General features: G+C 38.5%; 1 protein-coding gene across 1 annotated transcript; it reads right to left on the bottom strand.

Moving 5' to 3' along the window:
- Positions 1-1,338: 1,338 nt before the first annotated feature.
- LOC128029177 (serine/threonine-protein kinase TAO1) lies at positions 1,339-26,303 on the bottom strand. The gene is made up of 20 exons (XM_052616782.1): positions 26,155-26,303; positions 14,476-14,714; positions 14,298-14,369; positions 13,333-13,434; positions 13,167-13,212; positions 12,925-13,021; positions 12,693-12,806; positions 12,410-12,501; positions 12,229-12,322; positions 12,058-12,139; positions 11,048-11,215; positions 10,673-10,888; positions 9,819-9,950; positions 9,437-9,673; positions 9,175-9,303; positions 8,886-9,089; positions 7,749-7,988; positions 7,227-7,439; positions 6,966-7,148; positions 1,339-6,524 (listed from the first exon to the last, which is right to left on the bottom strand). Exons 2-20 carry the CDS (start codon positions 14,605-14,607, stop codon positions 6,006-6,008), a joined length of 3,072 nt encoding a protein of 1,023 aa, XP_052472742.1. The 5' UTR covers positions 14,608-14,714; positions 26,155-26,303; the 3' UTR covers positions 1,339-6,005.
- Positions 26,304-27,640: the final 1,337 nt, after the last annotated feature.

Here is a 27,640-nt window from a genome sequence, read left to right as displayed (position 1 = left end):
AATGAGCTTTATTGCCCGGTTTGTATGTATTTACACATACAATTTACAATTGTATGTGCAGGTATATTACAATACAGTTTTGTATGTACTGGTAAATTATGTGCAAATTTGAAGTGTAGGCTCATTGTGTGTGTTAGATAAATAAGTCTGTGTGTGTATAAATAGTGTTGTGTGTTCCACAGTTATTGTCAAGTGTTCATTAGATGGATTGCCTGGGGGAAGCAACTGTTCCTCTGTCTGGATGTTTTGGTGCTCGGAGCTCTGTAGCGTCGACCAGATGGCAACAGTTCAAAAAGAGAGTGTGCTGGATGTGAAGGGGCCAGAGTGATTTTACTAGCACTTTTGCTCACTCTGGATGAGTACAGTTCTTGAGGAGAAAAGAGGGTTGTATCAATGATTCTCCTGAAGGGGTTTCTCCTACGGGGAAGTCGTGGCCTAGTGGTTAGAGAATTTGACTCCTAACCCTAAGGTTGTGGGTTCGAGTCATGGGCCGGTAATACCATGACTGAGGTGCCCTTGAACAAGTCACCGAACCCCCAACTGCTCCTAGGGCTCCGCAACATAAATGGTCACTGATCTGGATGTGTGTTCATGGTGTGTGTGCACTTTGGATGGGTTAAATGTAGAGCAAGAATTCTGAGTATGGGTCACCATACTTGCTCCAGAACATGTTGCAGAACATGATGCCGTCCCATGTTAGTCTCCTTGACATAATCTGCCAAATTTACATCTAGGAAGTGTTATATTTGAGAAAAATGTTATTGAAAATGTTTATTATAAAAAAAATAAATAAAAAAAAAAATGCTAAATTTCCCCGTAAAATGAGAACTTGTAATTTAAGTGCTTTTCCTTGTGGACAACCAATTTACATGTATTTTTTATAATAATTTCTGATAAAGAGCTTAATAATGCATTAATAAAATGCTTTACAATATATCTCCCAAAAATGTTTAGAATTTAGAACAGTTTGATAACTGTAGAAAGCTTCAAACTCTAGTTTTTTTTTTTGTCTTCTGCTGTGAAGTGCTACACAAACCTGTAGTCAACATTTTATAAGAACTACATTTAAAAAGATGAGCAGTTATAATACATAAACAACAATAATAATAAAATAAATGATTGTTTGGGATATGATAAAAAAAACCCCTCCTTTAACAAGATTAAAATGCATTGATGCATTGACCGCAAAAAGCAGACATCAAATTGTCAATATAAGAATCAATATTATGAATACATTTTCGATTTAAAATTAGATCTATAATCCCAGCTGATATAAATAGTTTGTATGCAACCTTCCAGCTGCTGGTAATTATAATTCTATAAATAAAAAGTCAGACGTGATGTACTAAATTCGCTTTTATTACAGCGGATCCTCTGACCAGTGTTCCTCCATCAACACAACAGTAATTACAGAACAGAAAAAAATAGCTCATTCATCTCTAGACTTTTGTTTTTCTCTGATTCATGAATACTTTAATACAGTTCCAAGCCATTTATTCAGTATTTTTAAACTTTTTGTATAATCTTTTTAGACATTTAATAACATGATACACGATCTATACATTTTGATACAGGTTACATATGAGTTATAGTGGTGATGCTGAGCCAGAGGACAATGGGTGCGTGTGAAACGGCACACTATCATACTACTTTTCAAAAAGAATTCAGTATGCAGTATGTTAGTATGCCATTTTGACCACAGCAAATGAATACTGATGCTCTTTACAAGAAATGTAGCCCTTCCCCGTAGACCAATCCCTCTCTATCGCTCCCCGTTTCATTTCTTCGTAGTGTTGGCGATAGGAGTGGCCGGGTTCATCAGAACTAAAATAACCATCACTCTTTCATAGCCTGTCAACAGGAGAGGAGACAATGCAGTAGTGACCGTGCTTGGCAGCTGTGGGATGGCACAGTGTTTGACCAGAGGTTGAACCTCCATTATTTAGAAAATAAGTTTGCATTTCGATCTAGTATTTCTCATATATCAGTATTACTTGCATATCCCCTAAATTCAGTCAGTAGGACAAAGTTTATAACTAGGATAAAATAAAAATCGGTGACAGGTGCGACACACAATTACGAGTAATGCCAACCAAATTAAAACAGCCCTCACCCAATATAAAAAACAAACAAACAAAACTGATCAGTTGTTGGTTACAATATATCAAAATGACCTATGGGAGGATTCAAAATAGAAACATTTGCCTCTTTTCTGTGCCTTTTATAGCTCTTATTCTGCACTTTCGTATGAATGAAGGGAACAGAATAAAGACTGTGAGAAAACAGAGGACCTGAAACATTCCTGTGAACCACAGACAGATTTTCTAATACAAATGGAAACACAAAGTGTGCAGAGGTGACGTGTAAACACACACTACTCCCTGAAGTTCAACCCGAGGCTCCTTGTACACAGGCCAGAAACCCCTTTAAAAGCGCAAGGTACATAGTTTACAATTCTTAATAGATTTCTTTTAAAACCTGTCAATACACGGAGAATCTTGATGGGGGGTGGGGGGGCTTGTGCCGCCATCAAATTAGTTCTATGCAATTTAAATCAATATTTTAAACCAAATATACAATATGAATACTCTCCCCAGACAATGACTCTAGAGTTTACACGTTATACTCGCTTCTTTCACATTAGAGCCGCATTCATTTGGTAATAAAGGTCACACAAGATCTTTTGGGATTTTTTTAGGAAAGGTCCGGCTCGGAGAGTTTTGTTTTCACCAATGATTGCACAATGGAGACAGAAGGGGGGAGGGTAACTTTGTACTCCATCAGAAGTGTTAAAACATGAGTAAAAATTTCACAAGAATGAGTCAGTCAGCGTGACTCCTGCAGTCAAAGTGGTGGAAAGCAAACCAACTAGATAAACTCGCTTGGGAAAACAAAGAGTTAGCTTGTAAAATTCCCCCAAGAAAGTGCATTCAGGCATCCGTGCGTTGAAACTCTGGATCCAGGAGGAGTTTGGCGTGGAGTGATGGCATGTAAAGCAGTGGGGGAGAGTGAGAGCAGGCAGGGGCATCGGCAGCACAGCTCATATCCTCACAATACTGGGCACTGACACCTGCCATACGGGCGGCACAGAGGACAGAAAGAGAGAAGGGGAAAAGAGCCCTGCATGTTTAAGAGGAAGTTCTACTCATGGACTAGGTCATCTCAGTCACTTATAACAGCCAACAATTGAAGGAGAAAATACCTTAGTTGGCGGTTAAATCTTTGGGGCAGCTATTGGTTTAATAAAATACATGACACTACCAGTCAAACATGGACACACCTGACTGAATGTTAGTGTGCGAACGAGGATGCACCTCATGAACTTGGCTGAGAGCATTTGGCTGTTAACTTTCCCAAAGTTCATGTCATATTAAAGAGATGAGATTGATTGAAGCTAAAAAAATGGTAAAGCTGGTAAGTTTGATTCATGTCTGAATCTTTTAGATCGAATGGATTAAAACTCAATATCAGTCAGCCATCACACACATACACACACACACACACACACACACACACACACACACACACACACACACCTACCTGCTTGGCATTTATCCTATGTTTTTGTAAACAAATGTAGGTAAATATAATTACTTCTATGGATTTTTATGTAATATTTCCTTTAATACATGTAGTGAAAAGCTGTGTGGGAAAATGCCATTGTTTTTTAGCTTGAGATATATATATATATATATATAATACATATAGCATTCCGAATCTACTTGGCATAAGCTGTTAGTTTGAAATAAGGCTACACTCTTCTAACACACTAGGTCAGCAATATTTTTAAAGAAATACAAATTTTACTGCAAGGACACATCAAATTGATTAAAAGTGACAGTAAAGAAATTTATAGTGTTATACACTAAGTTTCATTTGAATTTTCCTAAATCAACAAATAATCCTGAATTATTTTTAGCATGATTTTCACAAAAACACGAACCAGCACAACTGTGTTCATCATTGATGATAATCAAATCAGCATTCAGAATTATTTCTGAAGGATCATGTGACACTGACGACTTGAGTAATGTTTGCTTAAAATCAGCTTTGCCATCACAGGAATGAATTGTTTTAAAATATATTCAAATAGAAAACAATGATTGTAAATTATAAGAACATAAGAAACTTTTTTTATCTTATTAAAAACAAATCTTTCTGACCCCTCTCTTTTAAATGGTAGTGTATATATTCTTGATGTACTATTATTTAAAGTATGGAAAATAGTTATCAAAAATAATCAGTAGATGTTTCCAAACGTTTGACTGGTAATGAATAAGCATGAAACCGTGAACAGACCGTTTGCTATTTAGTGTGGAGGTCTTTAGACCAAATCAGTGTCACATAAGAAAGCCTGCTGTCATGACCTACAGGAAGTACGTCGTTCAAGCTCCTAACAATTCATTACATTCCCAGAGTGTCAAAAACACGACACAAACCTGATGGAGGACAGAGTACATTCAGCCAGTTTCTGCATTCATTTCATTGGATAAATCGTAACAGTACTTTCCTAAAACCACTGACGTGTTCAGATCTACCACTTCCTTAAAATGACCTCGAGAATCTTTTAAAAGAGTAACAGAAAACATACTGGACATCCGCCATCACACACTACAGTTTACGGCTCCATTAGTCATTTCCATAGTTGTAAATATATCTCTCAAAACACCACACACTACATAAAAGTGCTTCTGCTTGGCAGCTATTCAAAGGCACCTCAAAAGTATATTAACATAAAACTTTACATTACATAGTGGGATAATATAAGCTCATCTTTATGTGTACAACCAAATATATTCACACCAACACTCACTTTTCGTAAAATGGACCCATACTGTCACTTAATTAGCTTGGGGAACATGATTAAACTCTAAATTTCTGAGTGTTTTTTTCAGCTACATAAAAAACATTCATCTTGGCATGTCTCTACTCCGTAATAAACCATTAACACATTCAAGGCACTGAACATATCTGATATCTTTAAGCTGGCTTTGCACACCTAAAACATCACATACAATAAATAATCAAGAAAGCACCACATCTAAATGTGTCTGGACACCTGATCCAGGTGAAAGCTGGCTGACCTAATAAAATGAAGGGTGTATCAAAAGGCTAAGAAAACTGAAGACAGGTTGTCTTGGCCATAATTAGGTTGCTGCTTAATGCAAGTAAAGACTAAATAAAAAGTATGCTGGAGATATGAACAGATTTGTGGTTGCTTGCACTGTTTACAACTCTGCAACAACACACTGCTTGGGCAAGACAGCCCCATTGACCTTTACCCACCAAGTAAACAAGTAACAAAAAAGTCTGTAGAAACACAGTACTTACAAGTACTCTGCAAATGAATTGTCCAACTTAAAAATCTGACAACTAAAACACTTTCACTTCGAATCGACAGATTGGCCAGCTCTCAGACATCACATATACTGCACACACTCAATCCATCTCAATTTCTTTATTTTATTAAAACCCAAATAGTTTTTCCTAAGAGCATGACAGCAGGCTGACAGCTTAGATAGTTTCCTTAAACGATCATTACGGATTTCTATGCATTTCTTAAGAATTATGGCCAACATCTCCTTTTAACATCCTTTTGGCTTATGAATCCCCACGTTAAGTGGAATAAAGCTAAATGAATAAACATCTATTTTTATATATATATATCTTTCTCTATAACATTTAGCATTAAATGAATCTCATCGAGTGAGCTTTAAATCAGACTAGTGTTTTTGACTCTAGCTCTGCATGACTTTCAAACAAGCTTAATGCAAAGTTAGAATATCTTTTGACCTGAGTGATATTTACTATCGTTTACAAGCATGTCTGCATGTGGGAAAATGAAATGAGAAAGCGAAGGAAAAGAAAAGAAAAGAGGGACTGAGGGAGACGGGTAGATGAGTGCAGTTAGCTCTGCTCTCTGTGCCAGTCTTTAGTGTGGACCAGTGCGTTCCCCTACCCTGTGTGTGTTTGTGTGTGCAGGGTTGGCACAAACGCACTGGTGTCTATGTATAGGACAGGTGCGAACCGTTGGATATCTGAGATGTGATGCTGGTGCTCCTACTCATGCCCTGCTCCGTGCGCCCTGCTGAGGTGGTCCTCCTAAGTGCCTGAGGGCTGTTCCGCATCCCCACGCTGCTTTTTGGCATGGCCCCTTGGGGGCCTGAGGAGGAGTGGGTCCACGGTGGAAGCCCACCTCCTGGGATGGCTTGGCCCCAGCCCTGCTGGCCCTGTGCTCCTCCCTGACTGGAGTGGTAGTGGTGGCTGGCTCCTGAACCAGTGCTGCCGCCCCACTGTTTCCCCTGAGAGCCATCCGAGTGATGCTGATGGGGGATCCAACTGCCCGGGGCCCCAGGGAAGCTGTGGCTGAGGCCCTCAGGAGAGATGTTAGCCAACACCATGTTGCTAAATCCTAAGCGCATGCTCTCGGAGTCGAAGGCCTCAATTTCTCTGGCCTGGCGCTCCAGTAGGCTACGGATCCGCTCTGTGCGCTCGTTCTGTAAGGTCAACATCTCCTCTTCGATCTGTGGGACAACAAAGGACACGCAAAAATGTTTAATGAACAGTGGCCCCGAAAAGCATTTGGACACTTAAGACATGACTAAATATGAAATATTAAATCATATGTTTTGAAAGATAACACTATCAATTTACAGTTTAACATTAACTGTTTTAAAAGTAAAAAAAAAAACATAAAATAAAGTAAAATAGCTACGCTGTCTGTTTAAATAGATCATCACTTGAGTCTTTTGTTTAGGCTAACTTTATTTCATTTAATATATATATATATTTTTTATTTTAATTATTATTATTGTTTTTATTCTACTTATGACCACAAATGGCAAAACAAAATCTGACATTTATAAAAGCATAATTGAACAAAGGTTTTTGGTTATTCATTTAAAGTAATTTACACATAAAAAAGAAAAAAAACAAAGATGAAAGTGACTGTGTGTTTAAGTGACCTTAGTCTCAAGTAGGGCTCTCCGGAGGGACACTCTCTGCTCCAGTTCCTTTCTCTCTCGCTCCTGCTGGGCGTCTGTCTGCATCTTGATCTTACTCTGATATGCATTCAGCAACTCCAGCTCCTGCTGCAGCTGCATGCGCAGCACCTGACACTCCGCCTCCTGCGCCTCGTCTAGACGCAACTGAGAGATCATCTATATTAGTTGATCAGGAATTGATGGGAAACCGTTTTAACGTATCGTTTTCAGTCTGGTACTCACAGCCTGTGTGGAGAGCATGTTGTTGATGGTGTGGTCGTACTGTTCGGCGAGGATGGCTAGTTTCCTGGTCTGCTCTTCCTTCAGTCGTTTCAGCATGGTCTTGTGTTCAGGTTTTGGGATGCTTTCCAGCAGTTGGTTTCGCAGGGCTTTGTACTGCCGGGTCTGGGTTTTACATGCATCCTGGAACTGTTTCTTTATCTGGAGCTCTTTGGACTGTAAGAGACAAAACAAAATAAACATCAGTAAACTACACTATTAAGGAAAAAATTAAGTAATTAGCAAAACATTTGTCACGTATGCAAGTGATTTACATTATTGTATAGGGTTGTTATTTCTAGCTCTGTTCAAAGCCAAAAACTGGAAACTAAAAACGTCCTAATTTAGATTTGTGAGTTTGTGTACATGCTAACCTCTCTCATGAGATCTTGCTCCACGTTGTGACATGCAATGAGAATATGCAGTTTGAATCTGCAAGGACTTGCAACCTACAACCTTGAAACTGGAAAACTAGAGTGACATTACCTTGAGACTCTTGGGCTGCTGTCGGACCTCCATGACGTGTTTGCGTCTGAGCTCCCTCTCCCTGCGCTTGTTGTATTCCAGCTGGTTGGTGAGCTCTGTCTGGTGCTGCAGGCGGATCTGCTCTGCACGCATCTTCTGAATGTTGCCCAGGTGTCTGAACTCCAGCTCCTGCATAGACTCATGGTGTCGAAGCAGCATGGCGTGCTCTAGATCTTTCTGTGTTTGACGCTTATTCAGCTCCTGAGAACAGAAAAATGTCAGACTAAATAACTCTCTAAGCCAGCGGGTCTCAATTCCACTCCTCGCGCCCCCCTGCTCGGCACATTTTGTATGTCTCCCTTATTGGTTCAGATGTTTGTTCTATTTGAATGCAAGTGCCCTGCGAAGTGGACATCACGGGATATTCCACCATGATTCCAGTTCGAAGCGAACTTATATGTTCCATTCAAAGTGCATGAAAGTGTGCGAGACGTGAATTTAAATTGTATTTATTTACAGAGGTATATGATGTCACACTTATCTGTGTGAAGATGTTGCGCAGTGCAAATCCGTGAATTAATGTTCCAAAGCGAAGTAAATTTCAACAGATTTCCCCTGCTCAGGGAGTAGGGAGCAATGAACACTGTGTAGAGATCATGTCGATGGCTTCCGCATGTTTTTAAAGACCAAGAAATTTAAAATGAGCTCCATTATTTTGACAAAAAAACAAAAACAAATTTACAAGTAACTTGTCAGTTCTGCGTGGTATGTAAGACTCTCTCACTCTCTGCTAAGCAACGGCGAGTTGGGCACCTGAACACTAGAGTTTATGGTGCACTTCCATTGAGATGAATTGAAATAGTGAGTTTTACAGATGGAGTGGGAAAGTGTTCAAGACCAGTTAAGGTGAGTAAAATTATTTATGGTGACCTTATACTTTAACTCAGACACTGGCGAATTAAATCTAATAATTTATTAGCTAATGATCAACATTACTGAATCGCCTAGGATGAACATTTATTCACATATGCAAGTGATTTCCACGATTGTATAGGGTTGTGCTTTCTGGCTCTGTTTAAAGCCAAACGCTGGAAACTCAAAAAGTCCTAATTTAGATTTGTGAGTTTGTGTACATGCAAGCTCTCTCTGTATGCTAACCTCTCTCATGAGATCTTGCTCCACGTTGTGACGTGCGATGAGAATTCGCCGTTTGAACCTGCGGCACTCAAGCTCCAGATACTGCCGCTGACGGCGGAGTAGGTTGGCCTCCTCCTCTGCCTGGAAGTGCTGGATATTCTCCTTCTGCTTGGACAGCCACTCCTGCTTCTCCTTCTTTGGTGTGGACTGGTTCTCATTAAGCTCCTGCAATGAAAAAGTGCAACAAATGGGAATGTGTAACGGAATATAATGAGGATGAGTGTGAGGCTGTACAGAGTGGCTTCCTGACCTCTTTGAGCTGTTCCTTGCGCAGCTTGTACTCTCGTTTCTGAGACTCCAGGAAGCTGTTGAGCTCCTTCTTCTGCTGGCTCTGAATGTGCTGCAGGAATTTCTTTTCATCGTTGGTAAAAGTCTTAGCCTGGAAAGCAGAATGATCCATCATAAACAGATGATTCTGACTTTTCAATGATCTTTCACATGAATTATTAATGATGTTTCATTACATCTTCAACTCTTTTATGATTTGGTTTTGTATGATAATGTTACAGTACATCTTTCTCCATGGTGCATTGGTGCTTCTTGATGAGTTTGTCCATCTCGCCAGCAAAGCTGCTCCTCTGGTTCTCCAGCTCTTTGTCTAGCTTGAGTCTGTGCTCGTCCATCTCGCCCTTCAGCTTGTTCTCAAGGGCCAGAAGGTGTTTCTGGTGCTGTCTGCGCATTCGTTTGTAGCCAGACATCTGCTCGCGCACCTCAGAGTCCTGCTCATGTTCTTGAATCTGACGCGTCACCTAGGACACACAAAGACAAGCTTTTATCAAGAAACCAGCTTTTATCCCTCAAGTGCTGTACAAAACAGTGAACTATTGAACTTGAAGAGATCAGAGAGCAAACAGACTCCCTGACTCTCTTCCTGGGTGGTAATCTGGCTCTCACCAGGGAGGCTGTGCGGATGGTGGCAAAGTGCTCTCGATTCCGGTACTGACGCCGCGGTGTCTGTGCTGGGGGAGACTGGGGCTCTGTGGGCTGTTTCTGAGCCTCAGTTTCTTCCTGGTATCTCTCTTCCTCCTTCAGACAAATTAAGCATGTTCACAGAATTTAAGTATACATAATATACACATTAAGCATGTTAATACCATAAAACAAAACAAATAGGTCATGCATGATATGTTCAATGTGGACATTCAAAGGGCAGTTACAAAGACATCAACTCTCAAAAGTACAGCTTTAGTGCCTGTATTAACTTCAGGCATTTTAGTACAAATAAAACCTTACAAATTGAACCTTAACTATCAATATGCAGTGTCATGTAGCCTTTGACTTAAATGCAAAAGGTCTGGTCCGTGATGCAGTTTATTCTGCTAAAAACTGCCCACTTATGCTGTTATTTCCAACCTTTAGACCGGAAGAGACTCTCTGATTGACATGTAAAGCAACCAACCAGAAATTGTTTTATTTCTACTTGCTTTTTAGTGGCACGTAAATCTGCAATATATATCATAAATACAGACCAGTGTGAAAAGAGTATTTAAATAATCACGTGAAAAAACACACATCCAAAAATTTGTAGTACAGTTTTTTACAGACATAAGTCAAAAATCCAGCCAATCAGATTAGAGCTTTGTGGTTTGGGGTTTTTTGTGCAATATGCACCAAGGCGGTCAGTGAACAGCTTCAGATGAGACTGATCAACAGTGACATACATAATACATGCCATTTGCATACAATACAAAGCAAGTCACTTTGGTAGAGAAAAAATGCGAATGTAAATACAGTGAACGTGCACAAACCGGTTTGACGTGAATCATGGAGATGTTGGGTATAATGGTTTGGTCTTTCTCCATCAGGTCCACCTCGCTCTTGTTATCATCGGTGGCGTCTGTGGCGTCAGGCAGGCTGTTAACCGAGCTGCTCTGGGAGCTCGCACTGATGGACATGCTAGGGATGGACTGGTTACTGCCCACACTGTTCACTGTGCCCGTGCGGCCAGCAATGTGCTCCACTTCCTACAACACATTACATGAATGGAAACACGTGTTAAGGCCATGCGTTTCTATAAACCAGGACAAAACATAACTTCCTCCCTTGGCAGGAAGACTGTAAAACACATTTGGCAGAGCACCAAGGGTCTAACAAGGTCGATATATGGTATTACAATAACTGACCTCCTCGTCATCTGGGACCTCTACCGCAGGGCCATTCTGCGCCTCCTGAAAGAGGAGCTTTTTCATCTTGCGGTACTGCAGGTTGTCCAGCTCTCTCACAGCATCTTTGGTGCGCTGGATCAGGTCAATAAGCACCGACTCCGGCCGCTCACGCTGGACAAATGCATGCTGCACACAGAAAGAGAAGGATATGGTGACCAACATAAAAGGATCACATGGCTTTAAAAGAAACTGTGTGAGAATTTTTATTTTAAATATTATCAGCTTTACCTAAACAAGCAGATTCACATTATTATTACAGCACCCAACAATCAGGATGTGATGCACTGACAATTGTTGTTGTAAAAATGTTATTTAGCAGTCTAGTCCAGATGTACACTACCTTTCAAACGTATAGGTTAAGTCTGTCTAAAGAAATTATTAATTTTATTCAGAAAGTACGCATTAAATTAACCAAAAGCGACAATAAATGGTCTGACTGTTCATTTGAACTTTCTATTCGCCAAAGAATCCTAAAAAATGTATCATGGTTTCGCAGCAAAGTTGTTTTCAACATTTATAATAAGACGTAATTTCAGGTATTTACACAGAAACACACACACACACACAAAATAATACAACAAATAGAACTTAAAACGATTTTTTAAGAAGAAAACATTACATTTTTTGTTGTTTTATTATTGTTATATTAATGTGTTTTATATTTTTTTATATTAATCTGAACTACTACCTAAAACAAGCCGGCAAATGTTTTGTTGTTAGGCTTAGCATTACAAACTCTCTTGTGCCACATATGCGAAAAAAACACAAAACCAACAAACAAAACAAAAAAACATCAGAAAGCCAGAGCTTTCAGAATAACAGCTAAAGGCATCAAAGTGTGGTGCTTACAGAAAAAAAAAATCACATTGAATTCTTACAGTGTCCCTAAGCATTGCAGAAGAATCTTCAAAAGAGAACTCACTGAACTCCATCCATCTGTTTGAACAAGTGAACTTTCTTTAACTTACTTTCAGCAGTTCTTCAGAGTTGGGTCTATCTTGGGGCAACTTCTGTAAGCAGGAGTCCACGAAGTTTCTGAAGTAGTCCGTCCTGGGAAAGGGAAAAGCGAGAGTATTTCAAACAATACAGCTAAAGAGTTGAGAAAGGTTAATGAACATGAGAGAAAAGCCTTCACTCACCATTCACTGGACTGCAGGGTTGGACTCTCATTCTGCGCGATGTGGTATAAGGCACTCATTGCATTCATGTTGAAGAGCGGAGGTTTCCTTTCAGCTATAGGAGAAAAAAAGACCATCAGAAAAACAGACTTGGCACCTGATCACAAAAAATTAAGTTTTTGTGTGTCCTATTTCATCTCACCTAGTTCAATACAGGTTATTCCTAGAGACCAGATGTCAACCTTTCCCTCATACTGACCCTCATCCATGGCCAGGATCACCTCTGGGGCCATCCTGAGATAGAAGAAACACCAAGATTTCGGTGTTATGTAATTTTAACATTTAAAATCTGATTAACTCGACCAATACTCAGGCTCTCCTGGCATGACCTGCAGACTTGCCTATGAATAAGTCATTTATATAGTCTGAGAAGGCCTATGAAGTTTACAACCACTGAAAGTATTGAAGTTTAACAGGGAACTCACCAATAAGGAGTCCCCACAAATGAATTAGCAGGTGCGGCGATTGAAGCAGAACCGAAATCTGCCAACTTCACCTGTCCAGGCTCTGTGAGCAGGATGTTCCCGGCCTTGATATCCCTGTCAAACAGCCAGGAAAGAGGGCAAACTTGCATAAATGAACCACACACTGCCCTGCTTTATATGGCTGAAAAAGTCAACATTCAAAGGAAACTCAAACACTAACATGAGAACTCACCTGTGAATCATGTTGTGGGAGTGAAGATACGCCAGCCCCTGCAAAGCACCATGAGTAATCGCTGCTATTTCCATCTCTTGTAAAGGCTTTTTGTGTACTGTGGGTAAAACAAATTGGTTTCTAGATGTCTCTCTGAAGATAAACAAATACTTTTCTGTTTATAACTGGATGCTGTATATGGAGTGCACATATCTCTGTGGGTAATCAGTGCATTAAGCAAGCATCAAAACATTCAAACTTACCCTCGAGGAGATCTGAGGCAGACCCCAGACAGTACTCCATAACCAGCTAGAGAGACAGACACGTTTCAGCAAGAAGTCCACTCATATAGAAAATATACATCACATCCTAGATTGTTCTGATAAAGGTACGTGATCTGACAGCTGCTAGCAGGGTTAGGTTTCTTACCCATGCTGTGTGCTCTCGCAGGTAGCATCCTTTATACTCTATGCTGTTTGGGTGCTTTATCCTCTGAAGGAATTTCACCTCCTTTATTATATCCTGCCATTTCTGAAAAAAAAAATGCACAAGAAACGCATAACTATGCAATGCACTTAACCCCTTAATTGTCACTCATATTTTTGAACATTGACTTTGTAGTGCATGATCCAAACTTAAATTTTTATTATTCATGAATGAAAACATTTTGTAACATGATATTGATGTACCATTTACATGTTAATGCAATGTCTGATTTTAAAATGAGTTTTAAAGGATGAATTTTGAGATTTTAAGTTTTCAGTTGATATATAACTTCTGATGATTTCTAAAATGTGATAGAGAAAAAGGCAACAAAGAAGTCTTGTTTTTTTAACAAAGGTCAAAATTCCTGTTATAATGTAGATTTTTGAGGATGCACTCTTGTCATAAATTAATCTATTACTTTTCCTACATAATTTTTAACAAAAAACATTGATAAAATACATATTTGGGAGTCTTAGACCTTTCCAACGATATATAGTTTGTCAAGATTAGATTAGATTTAATTGTAATATAGTGAAGTAAATGTAGGCGTCCCACAGAAGTGGACGGGTGACAGTTAACAGGTTAAAAACAGTTCAATAAAGCCACAGAAATGTGCTGGTGGAATCTGTGTTTGACAATTTGCACAATGTCAGTAGATCACCTGTAGAACTTTCTACTCCCATCAGCACTTTTATGGGATCAAATTTGCCCTATTTAATAAATCTGGCCCTAAACCTTTAATACATTTATTGGTGAACAGAAAAAGACATTATGTATCAAAGCACTGATTAAATAATGAATTATGAAATACATGCATAGGTTACAGTCTAGAGGGAGAAACAATCATTTATAATCTCCCTTAACTTAAACAGAAAGATCAACATAAGTAAATTAGCATTTATTTTCACCTCATTGGACTGTTTTCCACTATATGACATTTTCTTGATGGCCACCACCTCTGAGGTCCGCACATCCCGTGCCTGTAATAATACATAAATTCATTGTTTAGTAGAATGATTATGACTTCATTGTTTCTTCACGGCCTAAAATACATCTCCAGAGCTTCAAATATGCAAAAGCACTCACAAAGTATACAGCGCCGAAGCTGCCATGACCGATCTCTCTCAGGTCTGAGAAGAGTTTTTCAGGGTCATCTTTAAAAAAGAGATCTGCGATATCGGGGTCCTTCAGACTCCCTGCACGAGCAGCGTTGGGCATGCTGGGAGGGGGCGGGGCCGCAACCACCAGTCACTATCTGGGTCTGCGACACAACAGCCCCCAATGATGGCTCATCTGCAAGACTGCGGCCTCATATGGACCAAAACCTGACAGAGAGAAAGAATCATTAGTATTGCATTGGAAGAAAATAGAAATTCAATCAGAAAATTTGGTTACTTTGGTTTTTTTTTTTTTTTTAAGTAGAGTTTGATTAACACATTTTCAATGGAGACTTGAGACGTTGTACTCCATTCCATTGAATATGTACACATCCACACTCCTGTGCTATGAATTATCTGAACAGAAAGGAGGAATCATAAAAGTTCTGTTCACAAGACAACTCTATGAGAAACCACATGCTTAAACTGCTGTTTGCAGCAAAATAGCCCCAGCTGATGCATCGGGTTTGCACATTACAGCAGCTGTGGTCAGTGAGTTCCTCTTTTGAGCTTCAGAGTGTGGGAGAGAGGATGAGTGTGTGTGTGTGTGTGTGTGCAGGAGACAACCAGGAGCTGCAGTCATAACATCAATGGCTCTCCCATTCTTACAAACACAGAGAGAGTCAAACTCTCTGCTTCCTCCTCCAGCCTGCTGCTCTGTTAAAATTGATTCCTAAAGCAACTGTATTACATTTCTTCAGTCAAGAGCAGTGAGTGATTTTTATCTTAGTGTTTTGTTGTTTTATTAACATTAAAATATTAGTTCACCCAAAAATACAAATCCTGTCAAATGTGTTTTATATGTATACCACCATTTACTCACTCAAAAGTGATTTTAAACCTGAATGAGTTTCTTTCTTCTTCTGAACATAAATACTATTTTGAGAAACGTGGAAAACCAAACAGTTGCTGGTCCACAGTGACTTCCATAGAATTTTTTGCTACTATCAAATTCAATGTGGACCAGCAACTGTTTGGTTACCCACATTCTTCAAAGAATCTTCTTTTGTGTTCAGCGCAAGAAAGAAAAAAAAATCACGAACAATTTAAAAAATAGCTATCCAACCACAAACTTTTGATTGGTAGTGTACACACACACACACGGTATTGGGAAAAACTTGACTAATAGAGTACTCCAACTGATTTTGTATAAAAGCCTAGAAGTAAATCACAATTTAAAAATGGAAATCAATATCTCTGTTAAAGAGGATTATGATGTATATAAAAGAGGCAGAAACATCGAACTCCATGTGACGCAAGTGGGGTGGTTTATTGGTGGGAGGCTGTTGTTAATAAGCGTCAGAGCAGTCAAGCACACTCTGGCCAAACTCAGGAGAGGGATTGCTTCCAGCACTGGCTCCCATCTGAAGCCCAGCAACAACTAGCACATCAGTTTCCATGGCAACAGCATCTCTGAGCCAATGGCCAAGAGGCTGCAAACTATCCTCTCTGAACACACTCTCGAACGATGTTTATCTGCTTACGTGCATGACTGACTAACTTACAGAGCAATATAATGAGACATCATGACACCTGGTCCACAGCCGAACTGAATCATTCCAGATAGACACACCTTGTAAAGAATTTCTTCAGCTCCACTGCATCAGCTACTAACATCCGTCACTATTCCAAATGCAAACCCTGGGAGTTTGCATAACTATGTCACCTTGTCCATGGTTAGCCAGACTTCAGGACTGACACACAGGGCAGAGATAACAGCTAAAATCTACACTTAAAACGGAGTATGCCATCGTCATCATAAACCACTGTCATTATATCCGTTGGTTTTAGACTAGGAGTGGTCGACTCGTACATAAGGTTGGACTGGGATGCACAACATGGACATCACATACTAATAAGTCAGAACTTAAAGGGATTGATCACCATCAATTACTTACCATCATGTTGTTTTAAATTTTGTTGAGCACAAAAAACTTATTCTGAATGGTATGTTTGCATACAGTGGAAATCAATCGGGTCCAAAATCCAAGTCAAACCACTTTTATTTATATAGCGCATTACACGATACAAATTGTTTCAAAGCAACTTCACAGTAATAAACAGGTTTTGACACAAATTGCATGATTTGATTCTCATTCAGAAGCTTTTGATTCGATTAGATTACCAATTCAATAGTGATTATTTTGGATATACAGTGCCCTCCATAAGTATTGACAAAATTGCTTTCTCTGCTGTGGAGTCAAGACATTTGCAAATATAATTAAAAGATGAATATGCTACAAAACTACAGAATGTCACATTTTATTATTAGGTCTTTTGACATGTTTTGCCAAATAAAATGGACAGCACTTTTGGAGTTCATCACACTTTTTAATGTGCGCATAAGTATTGGAGCGGTTGAGTTTAAGGCAGATGTAAAAGATTAAAATATTTAGTTGCAGATCCCTTGCATGCAATTAGAGCAGTGAGTCTGCAACCCATAGACATTACCAGACTCTTGATCTTATGCGTTGAAATGTTTTTCTCCAGCCTTTAATGCAGCCAATTCCAACGGTTGCTTGTTTTGGGGAGTTTCTGTCTTTAGTCTCTTCTTCAGCTGGTGAAGTTAACGTTCAAATCGGATTTTAAATCTGGAGATTGATTTGGACAATCTAAGACTTTACATTTCTTTGCCCTGATAAAGTCCCTGACTGAACTGGCAGAGTGTTTTGGGTCATTGTCCTGATCCAACATGAAGTGCTTTCTAATGAGTTTGGTGGCATTTTCTTGAATATTGGTAGCCAATATGATTTTTTACCCTTCCAAATTCATTCTGCTACAGTCATCATTAAAAATAAGAAGTCCTGTTCTAGAGACAGCCATGCATGCCCATGCCGTGAAACCACCTCCTCCAAGTTTTACAGATGAGGTTGTTTGCTTTTTTTGCACACTTTTGCTTTCCGATCACTTAGATAAAGGTTAATCTTGGTCTCATCGGTCCATCGACTCAGTTCCAAAACTCTACTGGCTCACATTTGTGAAGAATCTTGCCTTTCTATTTTTGGTGCTGATCAGAGGTTTGCATCTTGCGGTGTAGCTTCTGTAATTCTGTGTCAATTTCTCCTGCGGACTGTAGATTGACAGAGCATCACCCCAGCTTTCTGGAAGTTGTTGGTGATTTTACAGACATGTATTTTAGGGTTAATTTTCACAGCTTTTATGATTTGTCTGTCATCGACTACTGTTGTTTTTCTCAGACGATCAGGTCGTCGTTGGCTGCTGATGTCGCCAGTAGTTTCCAAACTCTTGATTTCTTCATGCCCTTTGTTTTTCCTAAAGTTCTAATTGACTTCCTTTTAGTATCCAAATTGCTTGCCTGTGAGGCAACTGTTCCAATACTTATACTCAGATCAGATAGGGAGATGAAACTCTAAAAGTGCTGATCTTCTTAGCGGGTAAAACATCTTTGTATTGAAACACCCAATAATCAAATCTGACATTCTGTAGTTTTGTCCCATATTCATCTTTTAATCATATTTACAGATTTCTTGACTCCACAGCAAACAGAATTTTTTTTCTTTACTGTTCCAGTATGGTGCATATATTTAGCAAAATACCCCTCTCTATAGCTTATTTTTCTATCTGACTAATGAGTTTATGGTCACCGAATATGTTTGTTTCTGAGGTAAATGTGACATTACGTTATGTGACATTGTTTACAAGCTGTTATACTGACGTCTTCGTGCAGCTGAAACACTGATTGAGCGATTACATGAGACAGGATACAGATCGTAAAGTTGTACTCTTTCTTTTAACATTACCTTCGTATCTTTAGTCATGACTCATGTTAGGCTGATATTATTGTGGAGGAGATGATTAACGTTAGTTCACGTGCACCTCATGATGCAGGATCTTTTAAACTCAGGCGCTAACTGTTACTCCACATTAAACTGCGCAGATTAGGGCTGGGCGATATATATATAACGATATGATCATGTGCATCTAGTCGGTAAATCTGGTTCCTGGATTAGCACTACATCGCCATCACCTGCTTTCAAATGGAGCTGCATTTAATAGACAGAGCCATAGTTCACTGACAAGCTACACAATATCACGTTCATTATCCTAGATGAATCCCCTTTGATAATGAACGCGATATTGTGTAGCTTGTCAGTGAACTATGGCTCTGTTTGAATACTGCAATACAATGGACATAAATTGAAACCTGAGACTTTGTTTCATAGCAAAAATGCTTATTGCTATTTACTGGATGGGAAGTGCCCTTCAATGTTCCGTCCATTAACTGAAAATAGGCTAAATTAATTGATTCTTGGGATTTAAGCATCGATTTCATTCCATAAAAAGAGAATCAATTAATATCGAGATGTCAGTATTTTTTACCCTGCCCTAGTTTGCATGTGTCTATGAGTGCTTGTGCGGCTGTGACATGCATGTAGACGGATCGACTGAAAATCGGAAAGACATGACTGATCCAATGACCAACGATCAAGGCCGATCCCTGGCTGATCAATCGATGCATCTCTAGTTTAAATATCTGAAAGTATACTCTTAACATCAGTCAGTCAAGCATTATAATAATCAAGTATTATTTAATAATAGAACTTTAGTAAATTACAATAAACTTGATAACCATGTTTGAATGCATATTAGTCATTTTAAATGAACATTACTGGACTGGGGGTGGTGCTTTTTGGTCATTCAGTATTTATGTAAAAAAAAAAAAAAATGATTTTTTTTTTTTTTTTTTACAAAAATACTGATAAGATAATGATACGAATTCTACTAATAAGAACTATAAAATGCACTAAGGATTACTAAGGATTAATGAGCTGCTGGATTCATGAATATTAATCAGGCTTTGTGCGTTCGCTCGAATTGATTTGATTTCAAAACAGGGACTGAGATTGCAGCCAATTAGATTGCTGTTTGTGCATTAGCTCTGCCCACTACCGGAAACCCAGCAGTTCTTAAAATCTGAAAAATTCCAATAATTTAATTTTTCAGCTCAAGTTCTGTTCTCATCTGATAGCGTTAGTGCAGTCAAATCAAAATCATTAGTGAATATTAAGTGTCTTGTAAACCACATTGAGATATTATCATTAACATAAAAACACTGAAACTTTTTCCCTCTTTGTTTTTTTTTATTAAATATCTTCAAGTCATCATGATGGTTTGGAAATTATGAAGGTGAGTACATTTCAATGATGGGTTGGAGTTGTCCTGTAAGTTAATGGATGATAACACTAAATTTAACTTTAACAACTCTTATTAATACCAATGTTATGCAACGGTTATGCAAGCTGCCCTTCATTCCCACTGTGTGCTTTATTAGTAAACACCATCAAACTTTAGCCACATAGGAATGGCCTCATTTTAAAATAGTGCTTTGTTTGTTGCTGGAGCTGGTTGGGTTTGGGCCACTGCTCCCCCCCTCAGTGCTGCTCAGATGATCGGCTGCACAGACACAATGCTGAGAGCTCAGGGCTGATGTCTCGGTCACAAGACCAGCCTCCCACCACACCAGCTGCCTCACAATCTCTGCCCACACACACCAATCAAGCCACTCGAACCACACCATCACGTTCACCTTTTCACATGCATAAGCACTATAGATGCAGACACACTAACTTTATCTAGAAAACGCTTACAGTGGGCCAAATCATGCACTATTTAGGATGTCAGGGATTTTGAAAGGTTGTTTGAATTTGAATTCAAAGGGGTCACCGGATGCCCATTTTACACAAGTTGATATGATTCTTTAGGGTCTTAATGAAAAGCCTATAACCCCCTTCCTCAAATCTTACCCTGGAGGTCCAATGCACTGCAGAGTTTAGCTCCAACCCTGATTAAAGTCACCTGTCTGCCATTTTCGAATGATCCCAAAGACATGGATTGACACTGATTAGCATGCTCAGGTGTGTTTGATTAGGGTTAGCGCTAAACTCTGCAGGAAAGTGGATCTCGAGGTCCAGATTTGAGGATCCCTGGCCTATAACATGCTTTGTTTAAAATTTCTCAATGGTAGTGTAGAGCAGACTGTAAACTTCAGTCACAAAACTTGCTAACTAGCATATATAAGGAAAGGCAATTTGCAGAGATTCATTAAAAAAAAAAAACTGTACTTACTTCTTCTGTAGATGAAGCTGAATTACGAATGATTTGCGCTAACTTAAACACATTTATGCAGATCGGGGGAATCGGGGAAAGTGGATTTTAAAAAAGGGATTTAAAATAAAAACTATGTGTACACACATTTATGTTCAAACAACAACAAAAGTGCATTTTGCATCCGATGACCACTTTAAATATATTTGTTTATATTACCCAAAAAAACGCATGTATTTTGTAAAGTGTAATAGTAATGTAAATAAGCCCTCCATCACTTTAAGGAAATAATTAAAATGTTTATGATCACATGAGCCTGGGTGGCACATCCTTGGGATTCGTTTTGAAAACTGAGATCCTTTATTTGAGATGATAACTTTAATTTTAAGCCATTTAAACTAGGGCTGTGAAAAAAAATCGAATGCAATTTTCATGCACATCTCATCAGTAAAGACGCTCCTGTAATTAGAAGTATATCTCCAGCACGTGCGTTCAGATCATGGTTGCCAGGTTTTCACAACAAATCCTGCCCAGTTGTTTCTCGAAACTAGTCCAAAACTAGCCAAATTGCGTTTCCAGGAGGTTCCCCGATAAAAAATTGCTTTCCGGGGTTAAAATGTAACTTTTATGGCATGGTTGCCTAGGTAAAATTCACATTTTAGGGGATAAATATCACGTTATTGGTATTGTCGTCGACCCGCGGACATGAAAAACAACCACAGACTTGGCAACATTGGTTGGCATTTACTACACAGAGCCGTAATTCACTGACAATCTACACAAAATCGATTTTAAAATCGGTGGCAATTCTTTGTCAATTTTGAAAGCGATTTTGTGTTAGTTGTCGGTAGACTACGGCTCTGTGTAGTAACTGCCGCTCCACCTGAACCAGTGTTGCCAAGTCTGAGGTAGTTTTTCATGTCCGCGGTTCGAAGCAACCTCAATACCAATAACGTGATATTTAGCCCCTAAAATGCGAATTTTTTACAAGACAACCATGCCATCCTGATCTGAACACACGTGCTGGAGATAATACTTCAAATTAAAGGAGCGTCCTTACTGATGAGATGTGCATGAAAATCGCATTTGATTTTTTGCACAACCCTAATTTAAAAAACTTTATATATTTACATATATTTTGTTTTAAATATTGAAATTCAAAATGGAATGAAAAAGTATTAATTTAAAATAATATTTACAAATATAAATATAAAAATATATAAATATTTGCGTAATATTTTGTAGAAGACAATGCATTTTTTCAGGATACTTAGATGAAAATAATTGATTTTAAATAGAAATATTTTGTAACAATTAAAATCATATGTTCTTTTAAATGAATGCTTTAACTTAGGGCCGTTACATAGCCAACGCGAGAAACGCGAGCAAGCGACGCGCTCCCTTTCATAGTCTAAACAGTGGACGCAAGCGTCACGGGCAATGCGTGTATGTAATACACCGCTCACGCAACAGGGGGTATTAGAGCCGGGTGATATTAGTAGAGTCGGGTCGCGTGATATTCAGATCACAATGGCAACTGAAGAGGAGTGTATTCTGTTGCTGATTTTACATCGGCGGCAACAAAGGCAACGCAGAGATATAAATGTGGATGAATAAAAATAAGTTTTTCCTCTTCGCCCGCCATTGTATTCAAACCTTCTTCTTCTGTAAACACAATATAATTGAATTAGTGTACAATACTTGCAATGTCGCCCCCACTGACAACGCATAGTGTTGCGTGCATCGGCGCGTCGCGTATCAAAAACTAGGACGACACATTTGGCTATGCACCGACGCATAATGCCGGCTGAAGCGTAACGATGTGTAGCCTCAGGGACACGTATGCGTACAGATGCGTTGACTATGAAACGGCCCTTAGTGCTGCAACGACGCATCGATGTCATCGATTACGTCGACTACAAAAATATGCCGACGTGCGTGAAATGCGTTGACGCGTCACACTGTTTACAACTCGTGTAATGGCATACAGATCTCTGGAAACCATGCTAAACCACAGCAGAACCCTGACTACATTTTATGGTTTGTGATGCTAAAGAACATTTCATGACGTCTCAGACAACTGTAAATTTGTGGCTACTGTGGTTTAATTATAAACGCTATCGTAAACTCATATTAACCATAGTAAAATTTATTTCTTTGCCTCTTTATTTTTATATACTGTAAAAACTTCAACCACATTGATTGAAAATGAATAAATGTTGAAATATGATATTAGAAGTTGTACTTATATATTTTTTGTAAAGTTATCCAAAGGATTCATTAGCTAATCATAAAAAGAACATTAGATTAATTATTTATTGTAATAAACATAATCGCTAGAGTAGTCGACTAATCGGAAAAATAATCGTTAGATTAGTCTACAGAAAAAAATATCATTAGTTGCAGCTCTACTTTAATTCTAGTTTAAGTCTACCTAAATTCAAATTCAATGACATGGAATTTTAAAAAGCAGGAAAGCAAAGCAATCATGCTAACTGCCAGATGCTTATCATGAGACACAGACTGTTAGGGCAGGACTTTGAAAGACAGAAAGGGATGACACCCCATAATGCCATCCAACAGACACACACAGAAAGAATGTGGCGGGACAGGACGACACAACAGCAGGGCAGGAACTGCCTACATGATGTGGCTTTCTTTCTCCCAATTTCTCTATTTCCTGTTCACTCAGCTCATGTGCTAATGGCACTTCAAATCTCCCATCAACCATTTCAGTGCTAATCAGCTCATATAGTCAACATCAACATTCTAAATGCCTTCACTCATTTCCTTCAGACTTTATCCAATTTTCCAACGAACTGACAAGTTCAAACAAATCTACTAAAGTCAAAGCAAAGCTGAGCCACACAAATGGAGAAATGCTGAGTTGCTATTCAGGAATGTGCGAAAAAGCTGAAAAACAGAACTGTAACTGCCACCGGAAACATGTAAGACTCAAGGAAATAGCTATATCTGTCCAAAAACCCGCTTGTTTATGTATAATACTATCAAATCATTAACCTTTCAGTGACGTTTTCACACTGTAGGTATTCCTATTACTGTCCTACACCAAATAACTCTGTCTACAAACACTGTCCAGTTACAAATGACCTGAAAGAATTCGTCAGGATATCAAACAACTTACCCCTCTCCTTAAACAAGCATCAAAACATCCTTTAAATTCAGATTAGGAGGAATGTCTAGGAAACTCCTCCATTGGAGAAGGGAGTTCCCTTCATTTGCCAGACAAATAGCAGCGCAACTCTGACCCAGTCCTTCCCAGGGTAGAGCTTTAGAGATGCTGTCCCGCTTTGTATTTATAAACGCTGAGTATGACCTTGCCAGTGATTAGGCCCTGCGTCCTAGCTGCACCTGTGGAGATCACTTCATTTGAAAACAGTACCATGGGCATTATTTAACAGACCATTCGAGCGATTAAATATCTGGTATTATTGTTTTTTGCAAGCGATACAAATATTTTACAGTTTTACATATGAATAGACTCCTTTGCAAAATAGTTTTTTTTTAAATGTAATACTAATATATATATATATATATAGTTTTGGCTTTTGGATAACCTCTTGATGCCTGTTTATAATTATTGTTTCTTCTATAACTTTAGCTTCTATAACAATAAGGCAAAAAAAAAAAAAAAAAAAAAAAAAAGGATGTCTTTATGATATACTTCCATGGAACAGGCCAAGTGATAATGTTGAACACATGACAAAACAATTAATCAGAATCCAGTATTCAACTGCTGCAAGTAATATGACTAACAATTACAGTTAGATAACATTTAATAATAATAATAATAATAATAATATTATTATAAACAAAAATATTTCTTTGTGGATCATCAATAATAAAATGTAAAAAAAGTTATAAATGCATTTAAATATTACAACTAACAACTTCAGCTATATTAATATAAAACTCAATACATTATTATATATATCTGATTATAGCCTAATATTTCATTATTTAAATAAAAACAAATATATTCCATTGTGACAAATATATATATGTGTGTGTGTGTGTCTGTGTGTGTGTTTTGTGATGTTTCAGTAAAATATTGTTAGTGCATTTATAAATCAAAACTTCTGGGACAGCAATAATAACAATAACAACAATGACAACAACACATCAAAATAAATATATTAATAAAAGCAAATATTATGACTAACAATTTCAGCTATATTAATGCAAAATCTGATTTCCTTGTATGTGTGTATATATATATTTATTCCTTTGAAACATTATGTGTTTTGTGTATGTGCAGTCCAAACAATGGCTACTGTCTGAATGACTGGGCAGGCAATAATAAAAATAAATAAACTACTTAATTAAAAAAAAACTAATTAAAATTGAAATAATAAATCAAGGAGGACAAAAATTCAAAGCTGGTCAGCAAAACTATGTAGATCTGACTGTGCGAGAACAGCTACAGATTTAGGAAATTTCATTCAGTTATAATCCTGCCAGAGAGAGGGATGCATGGAACGCATCAAAACTGATAGACCAAACTTGTGTTAGTCACTCGATGACATCAATGATAATCAGAGGTCTGATATCAGATGGATGTGGGAGTGGAGACCCCGAGGGCTCAGTGGAATGGATGTTGAGCAGAGGGAGGAAAGAGGCCCAGATTTAAGAGGCAGCAATGAGGTCAGAGAAAGACAATCACGGTGGAGAAAGCAGGCAGTGTCTCTTAACAACAGAGGCACTATTCAGTCTCTAGTTCTCATACCACCAGTTTGCATGTTTATGAGCAATGCAAAGCCATAAACAAATGCAGCAGAGCTTCACTGCATTACAATCAGAGCAGCCATTTCCACTGTGACAGGGCAAAGTCAGCATACGGACATCAATCTACAGGTAGGACAGCAGGAAATACTATACAACACCAGTAGAGGCAATAAAGCAATGATAATGTTTATGAATCATCAGCTCTATAACAATAAAGGCAGCATCCCATTGACAGATAACCATTATTGAAATGTCTAAATGTAAACAGCAGGTCCATCCATCAAGATCATTCAGTCTGTACATCTCAACTGTACAAATACATCTAATTAAACTGCTGTTTACACAGATACAAAGGCAAAGTCTACAAAGCCTGGATGATCAACAGCACTTTAAAGGAACAGCATGTTCGTTCTTAAGTATTTCAGATCAAAATGAATCAACACATCTTAATATATATGGCATAGTTAAACGTAAAGGACAATATACAAAAAGTGACATCCATATTACACACAGATCACACACCCCAGAGTTAAAATCCCAGCATACACATGTGCATTTCTATATGCTGAATTTGAAGATGACCTGTTAACAGTTTCATCACCTGCAGTCAAACAAATGACTTGGGTGGAAACTAATAAACTTAGATCAACACAACAGTTGCGTTTTATGTTAATTAACTGGAATGGACTACAATAAACAAGAAAATGTTTACTTAAGTTATTCTGTTGTGTTAGAAGCAAAAAGTGTTTATTTTGACATTAACTTAAGTTAGCAGAAGAGCTAACAACTCACTTACCCTTCCAACAGGCCAGGATGAGCAGCCAGCCCGAGAAAACTCCTCCGACCACAACAACAACAAACCAAGTGGACAGAAAACACGCCTGCCGACCACAAATCAGTCCCGACAAACTTATCGATCGCTGTCAAGCATGAATGTCAGCTGGAGAAACTACTCAAGCCCGGTGCTGGTTAACGGTGGCCCAGCAGCTCTTCACTCTCCCGGGCTACTGCTGCGGTTAAAGATGGCGTCCGAGACAGATCCACTCCCTCACGGCTTAAAAACAGAGATAAACACGCTCCGTTTACACACCGACGGCGAGACCCCACCTCAGCCTCGGTCCGAAATGCTCAAGACTGTTGTTGTTTTTTTAACACCAGTGTGTTTGTGCTGTGAGATGAGGATCATGGTGTGGCGGTGGCTGTGATTTTCCCTCTCTGCCCTCCTCTAGTGATGTCCGATTCGCCGAGGAATCATTATTTTGAACCGAATCGTCCTAATGATTCACTCGAGCCGATTCGTAAAAGCGAGAATCCAACCAGGATGCGAAATATTATACTAAAGTTTCGTTTTTTATTTATTCCCTAAAAGCTGTCTTAAACACAAGATGTTGGGCCTTTTAGTAGTAAAGTTTTTAAATATTTTTAAATACAGTAGCCTACGTTTTAATATTTGTTTTACTATGGCAATGCTACGTCGCTCGATATTTTAAACAAACATGCATTATGTAATCAATTCGAAACTAAAAATACTGATAAAAAGTGTAATTTTACCAAAATGTAGTTTACCACGAAATCGTTATGGCGACTAAGTTTTTTTTTTTTTTTTTTGCCTGTTCATGAAACGAAGCGATTCGCACAAATGAATTGGACCATCGCTGCCCTCCTCCTCTCGTCCGGGTTCCTGGAACGAGTTCCACCCTCCAAATGTGGGAAACTCCCACCGGCCCCAAGAGACAGAGCATTAACCCCCCTATAATAAACATCTATTTAAATAAATATGTACTTTATCAGTATTTCATACTTTGTTTACTGGGGCTACCTGAAACTACAAGGAAAGCCATAAGCTCTGTCATGGATACACATTTTTTTTTTTTTTAAATAAATATTAAGATATCCCAATCTAATCCATTGCCATTTTAATTGCAGCAGTTCTGTAGAGGTAAACACAGATGAAATCAGAGGAAAATGTAATGAAACGTGATTCCTTGAAAAAAGTGGCTGCAGTGCAGCAAAGCAATTTCAGCATTATGATTGTTGGAATTTCTTGAGTAATAAATTTTTTTAAAAGTGCATCACATTAAGTTACATAACATAAGTAACATAAGTACATAAGTAACATATGTTAGAATCTTGGAAATATGTTTTGGAGATTTACCAGTTATGATGATTATGAGGCTCTTTATGCTAAACTGACGCTGTAAAGAACTAACATCATATGATGCTGCTGCTACTGATGTCTCCACAAAAAATGTAAATGTTCCTGATTATTTTTTTTTTCTGTG

This window comes from Carassius gibelio, chromosome A15 (assembly GCF_023724105.1).
Source record: "Carassius gibelio isolate Cgi1373 ecotype wild population from Czech Republic chromosome A15, carGib1.2-hapl.c, whole genome shotgun sequence".
In the NCBI taxonomy this organism is placed as follows: domain Eukaryota; kingdom Metazoa; phylum Chordata; class Actinopteri; order Cypriniformes; family Cyprinidae; genus Carassius; species Carassius gibelio.
Note: the sequence above shows the minus strand (reverse complement) of the source record. Positions and strands in the feature narration are given on the sequence as shown.

What these genes read in the sequence shown, in the direction of transcription:
- LOC128029177 (XM_052616782.1), bottom strand. Translation starts at nt 14,607, where the DNA reads ATGCCCAACGCTGCTCGTGCAGGGAGTCTGAAGGACCCCGATATCGCA. An exon ending in GTGGAAAACAGTCCAATGAG is followed by an intron (nt 13,435 to 14,297) that starts GTGAAAATAAAT and finishes TTTTTTTTTCAG; the next exon opens with AAATGGCAGGATATAATAAA. An exon ending in AGCAGCCCAAGAGTCTCAAG is followed by an intron (nt 7,440 to 7,748) that starts GTAATGTCACTC and finishes TGTCTCTTACAG; the next exon opens with TCCAAAGAGCTCCAGATAAA.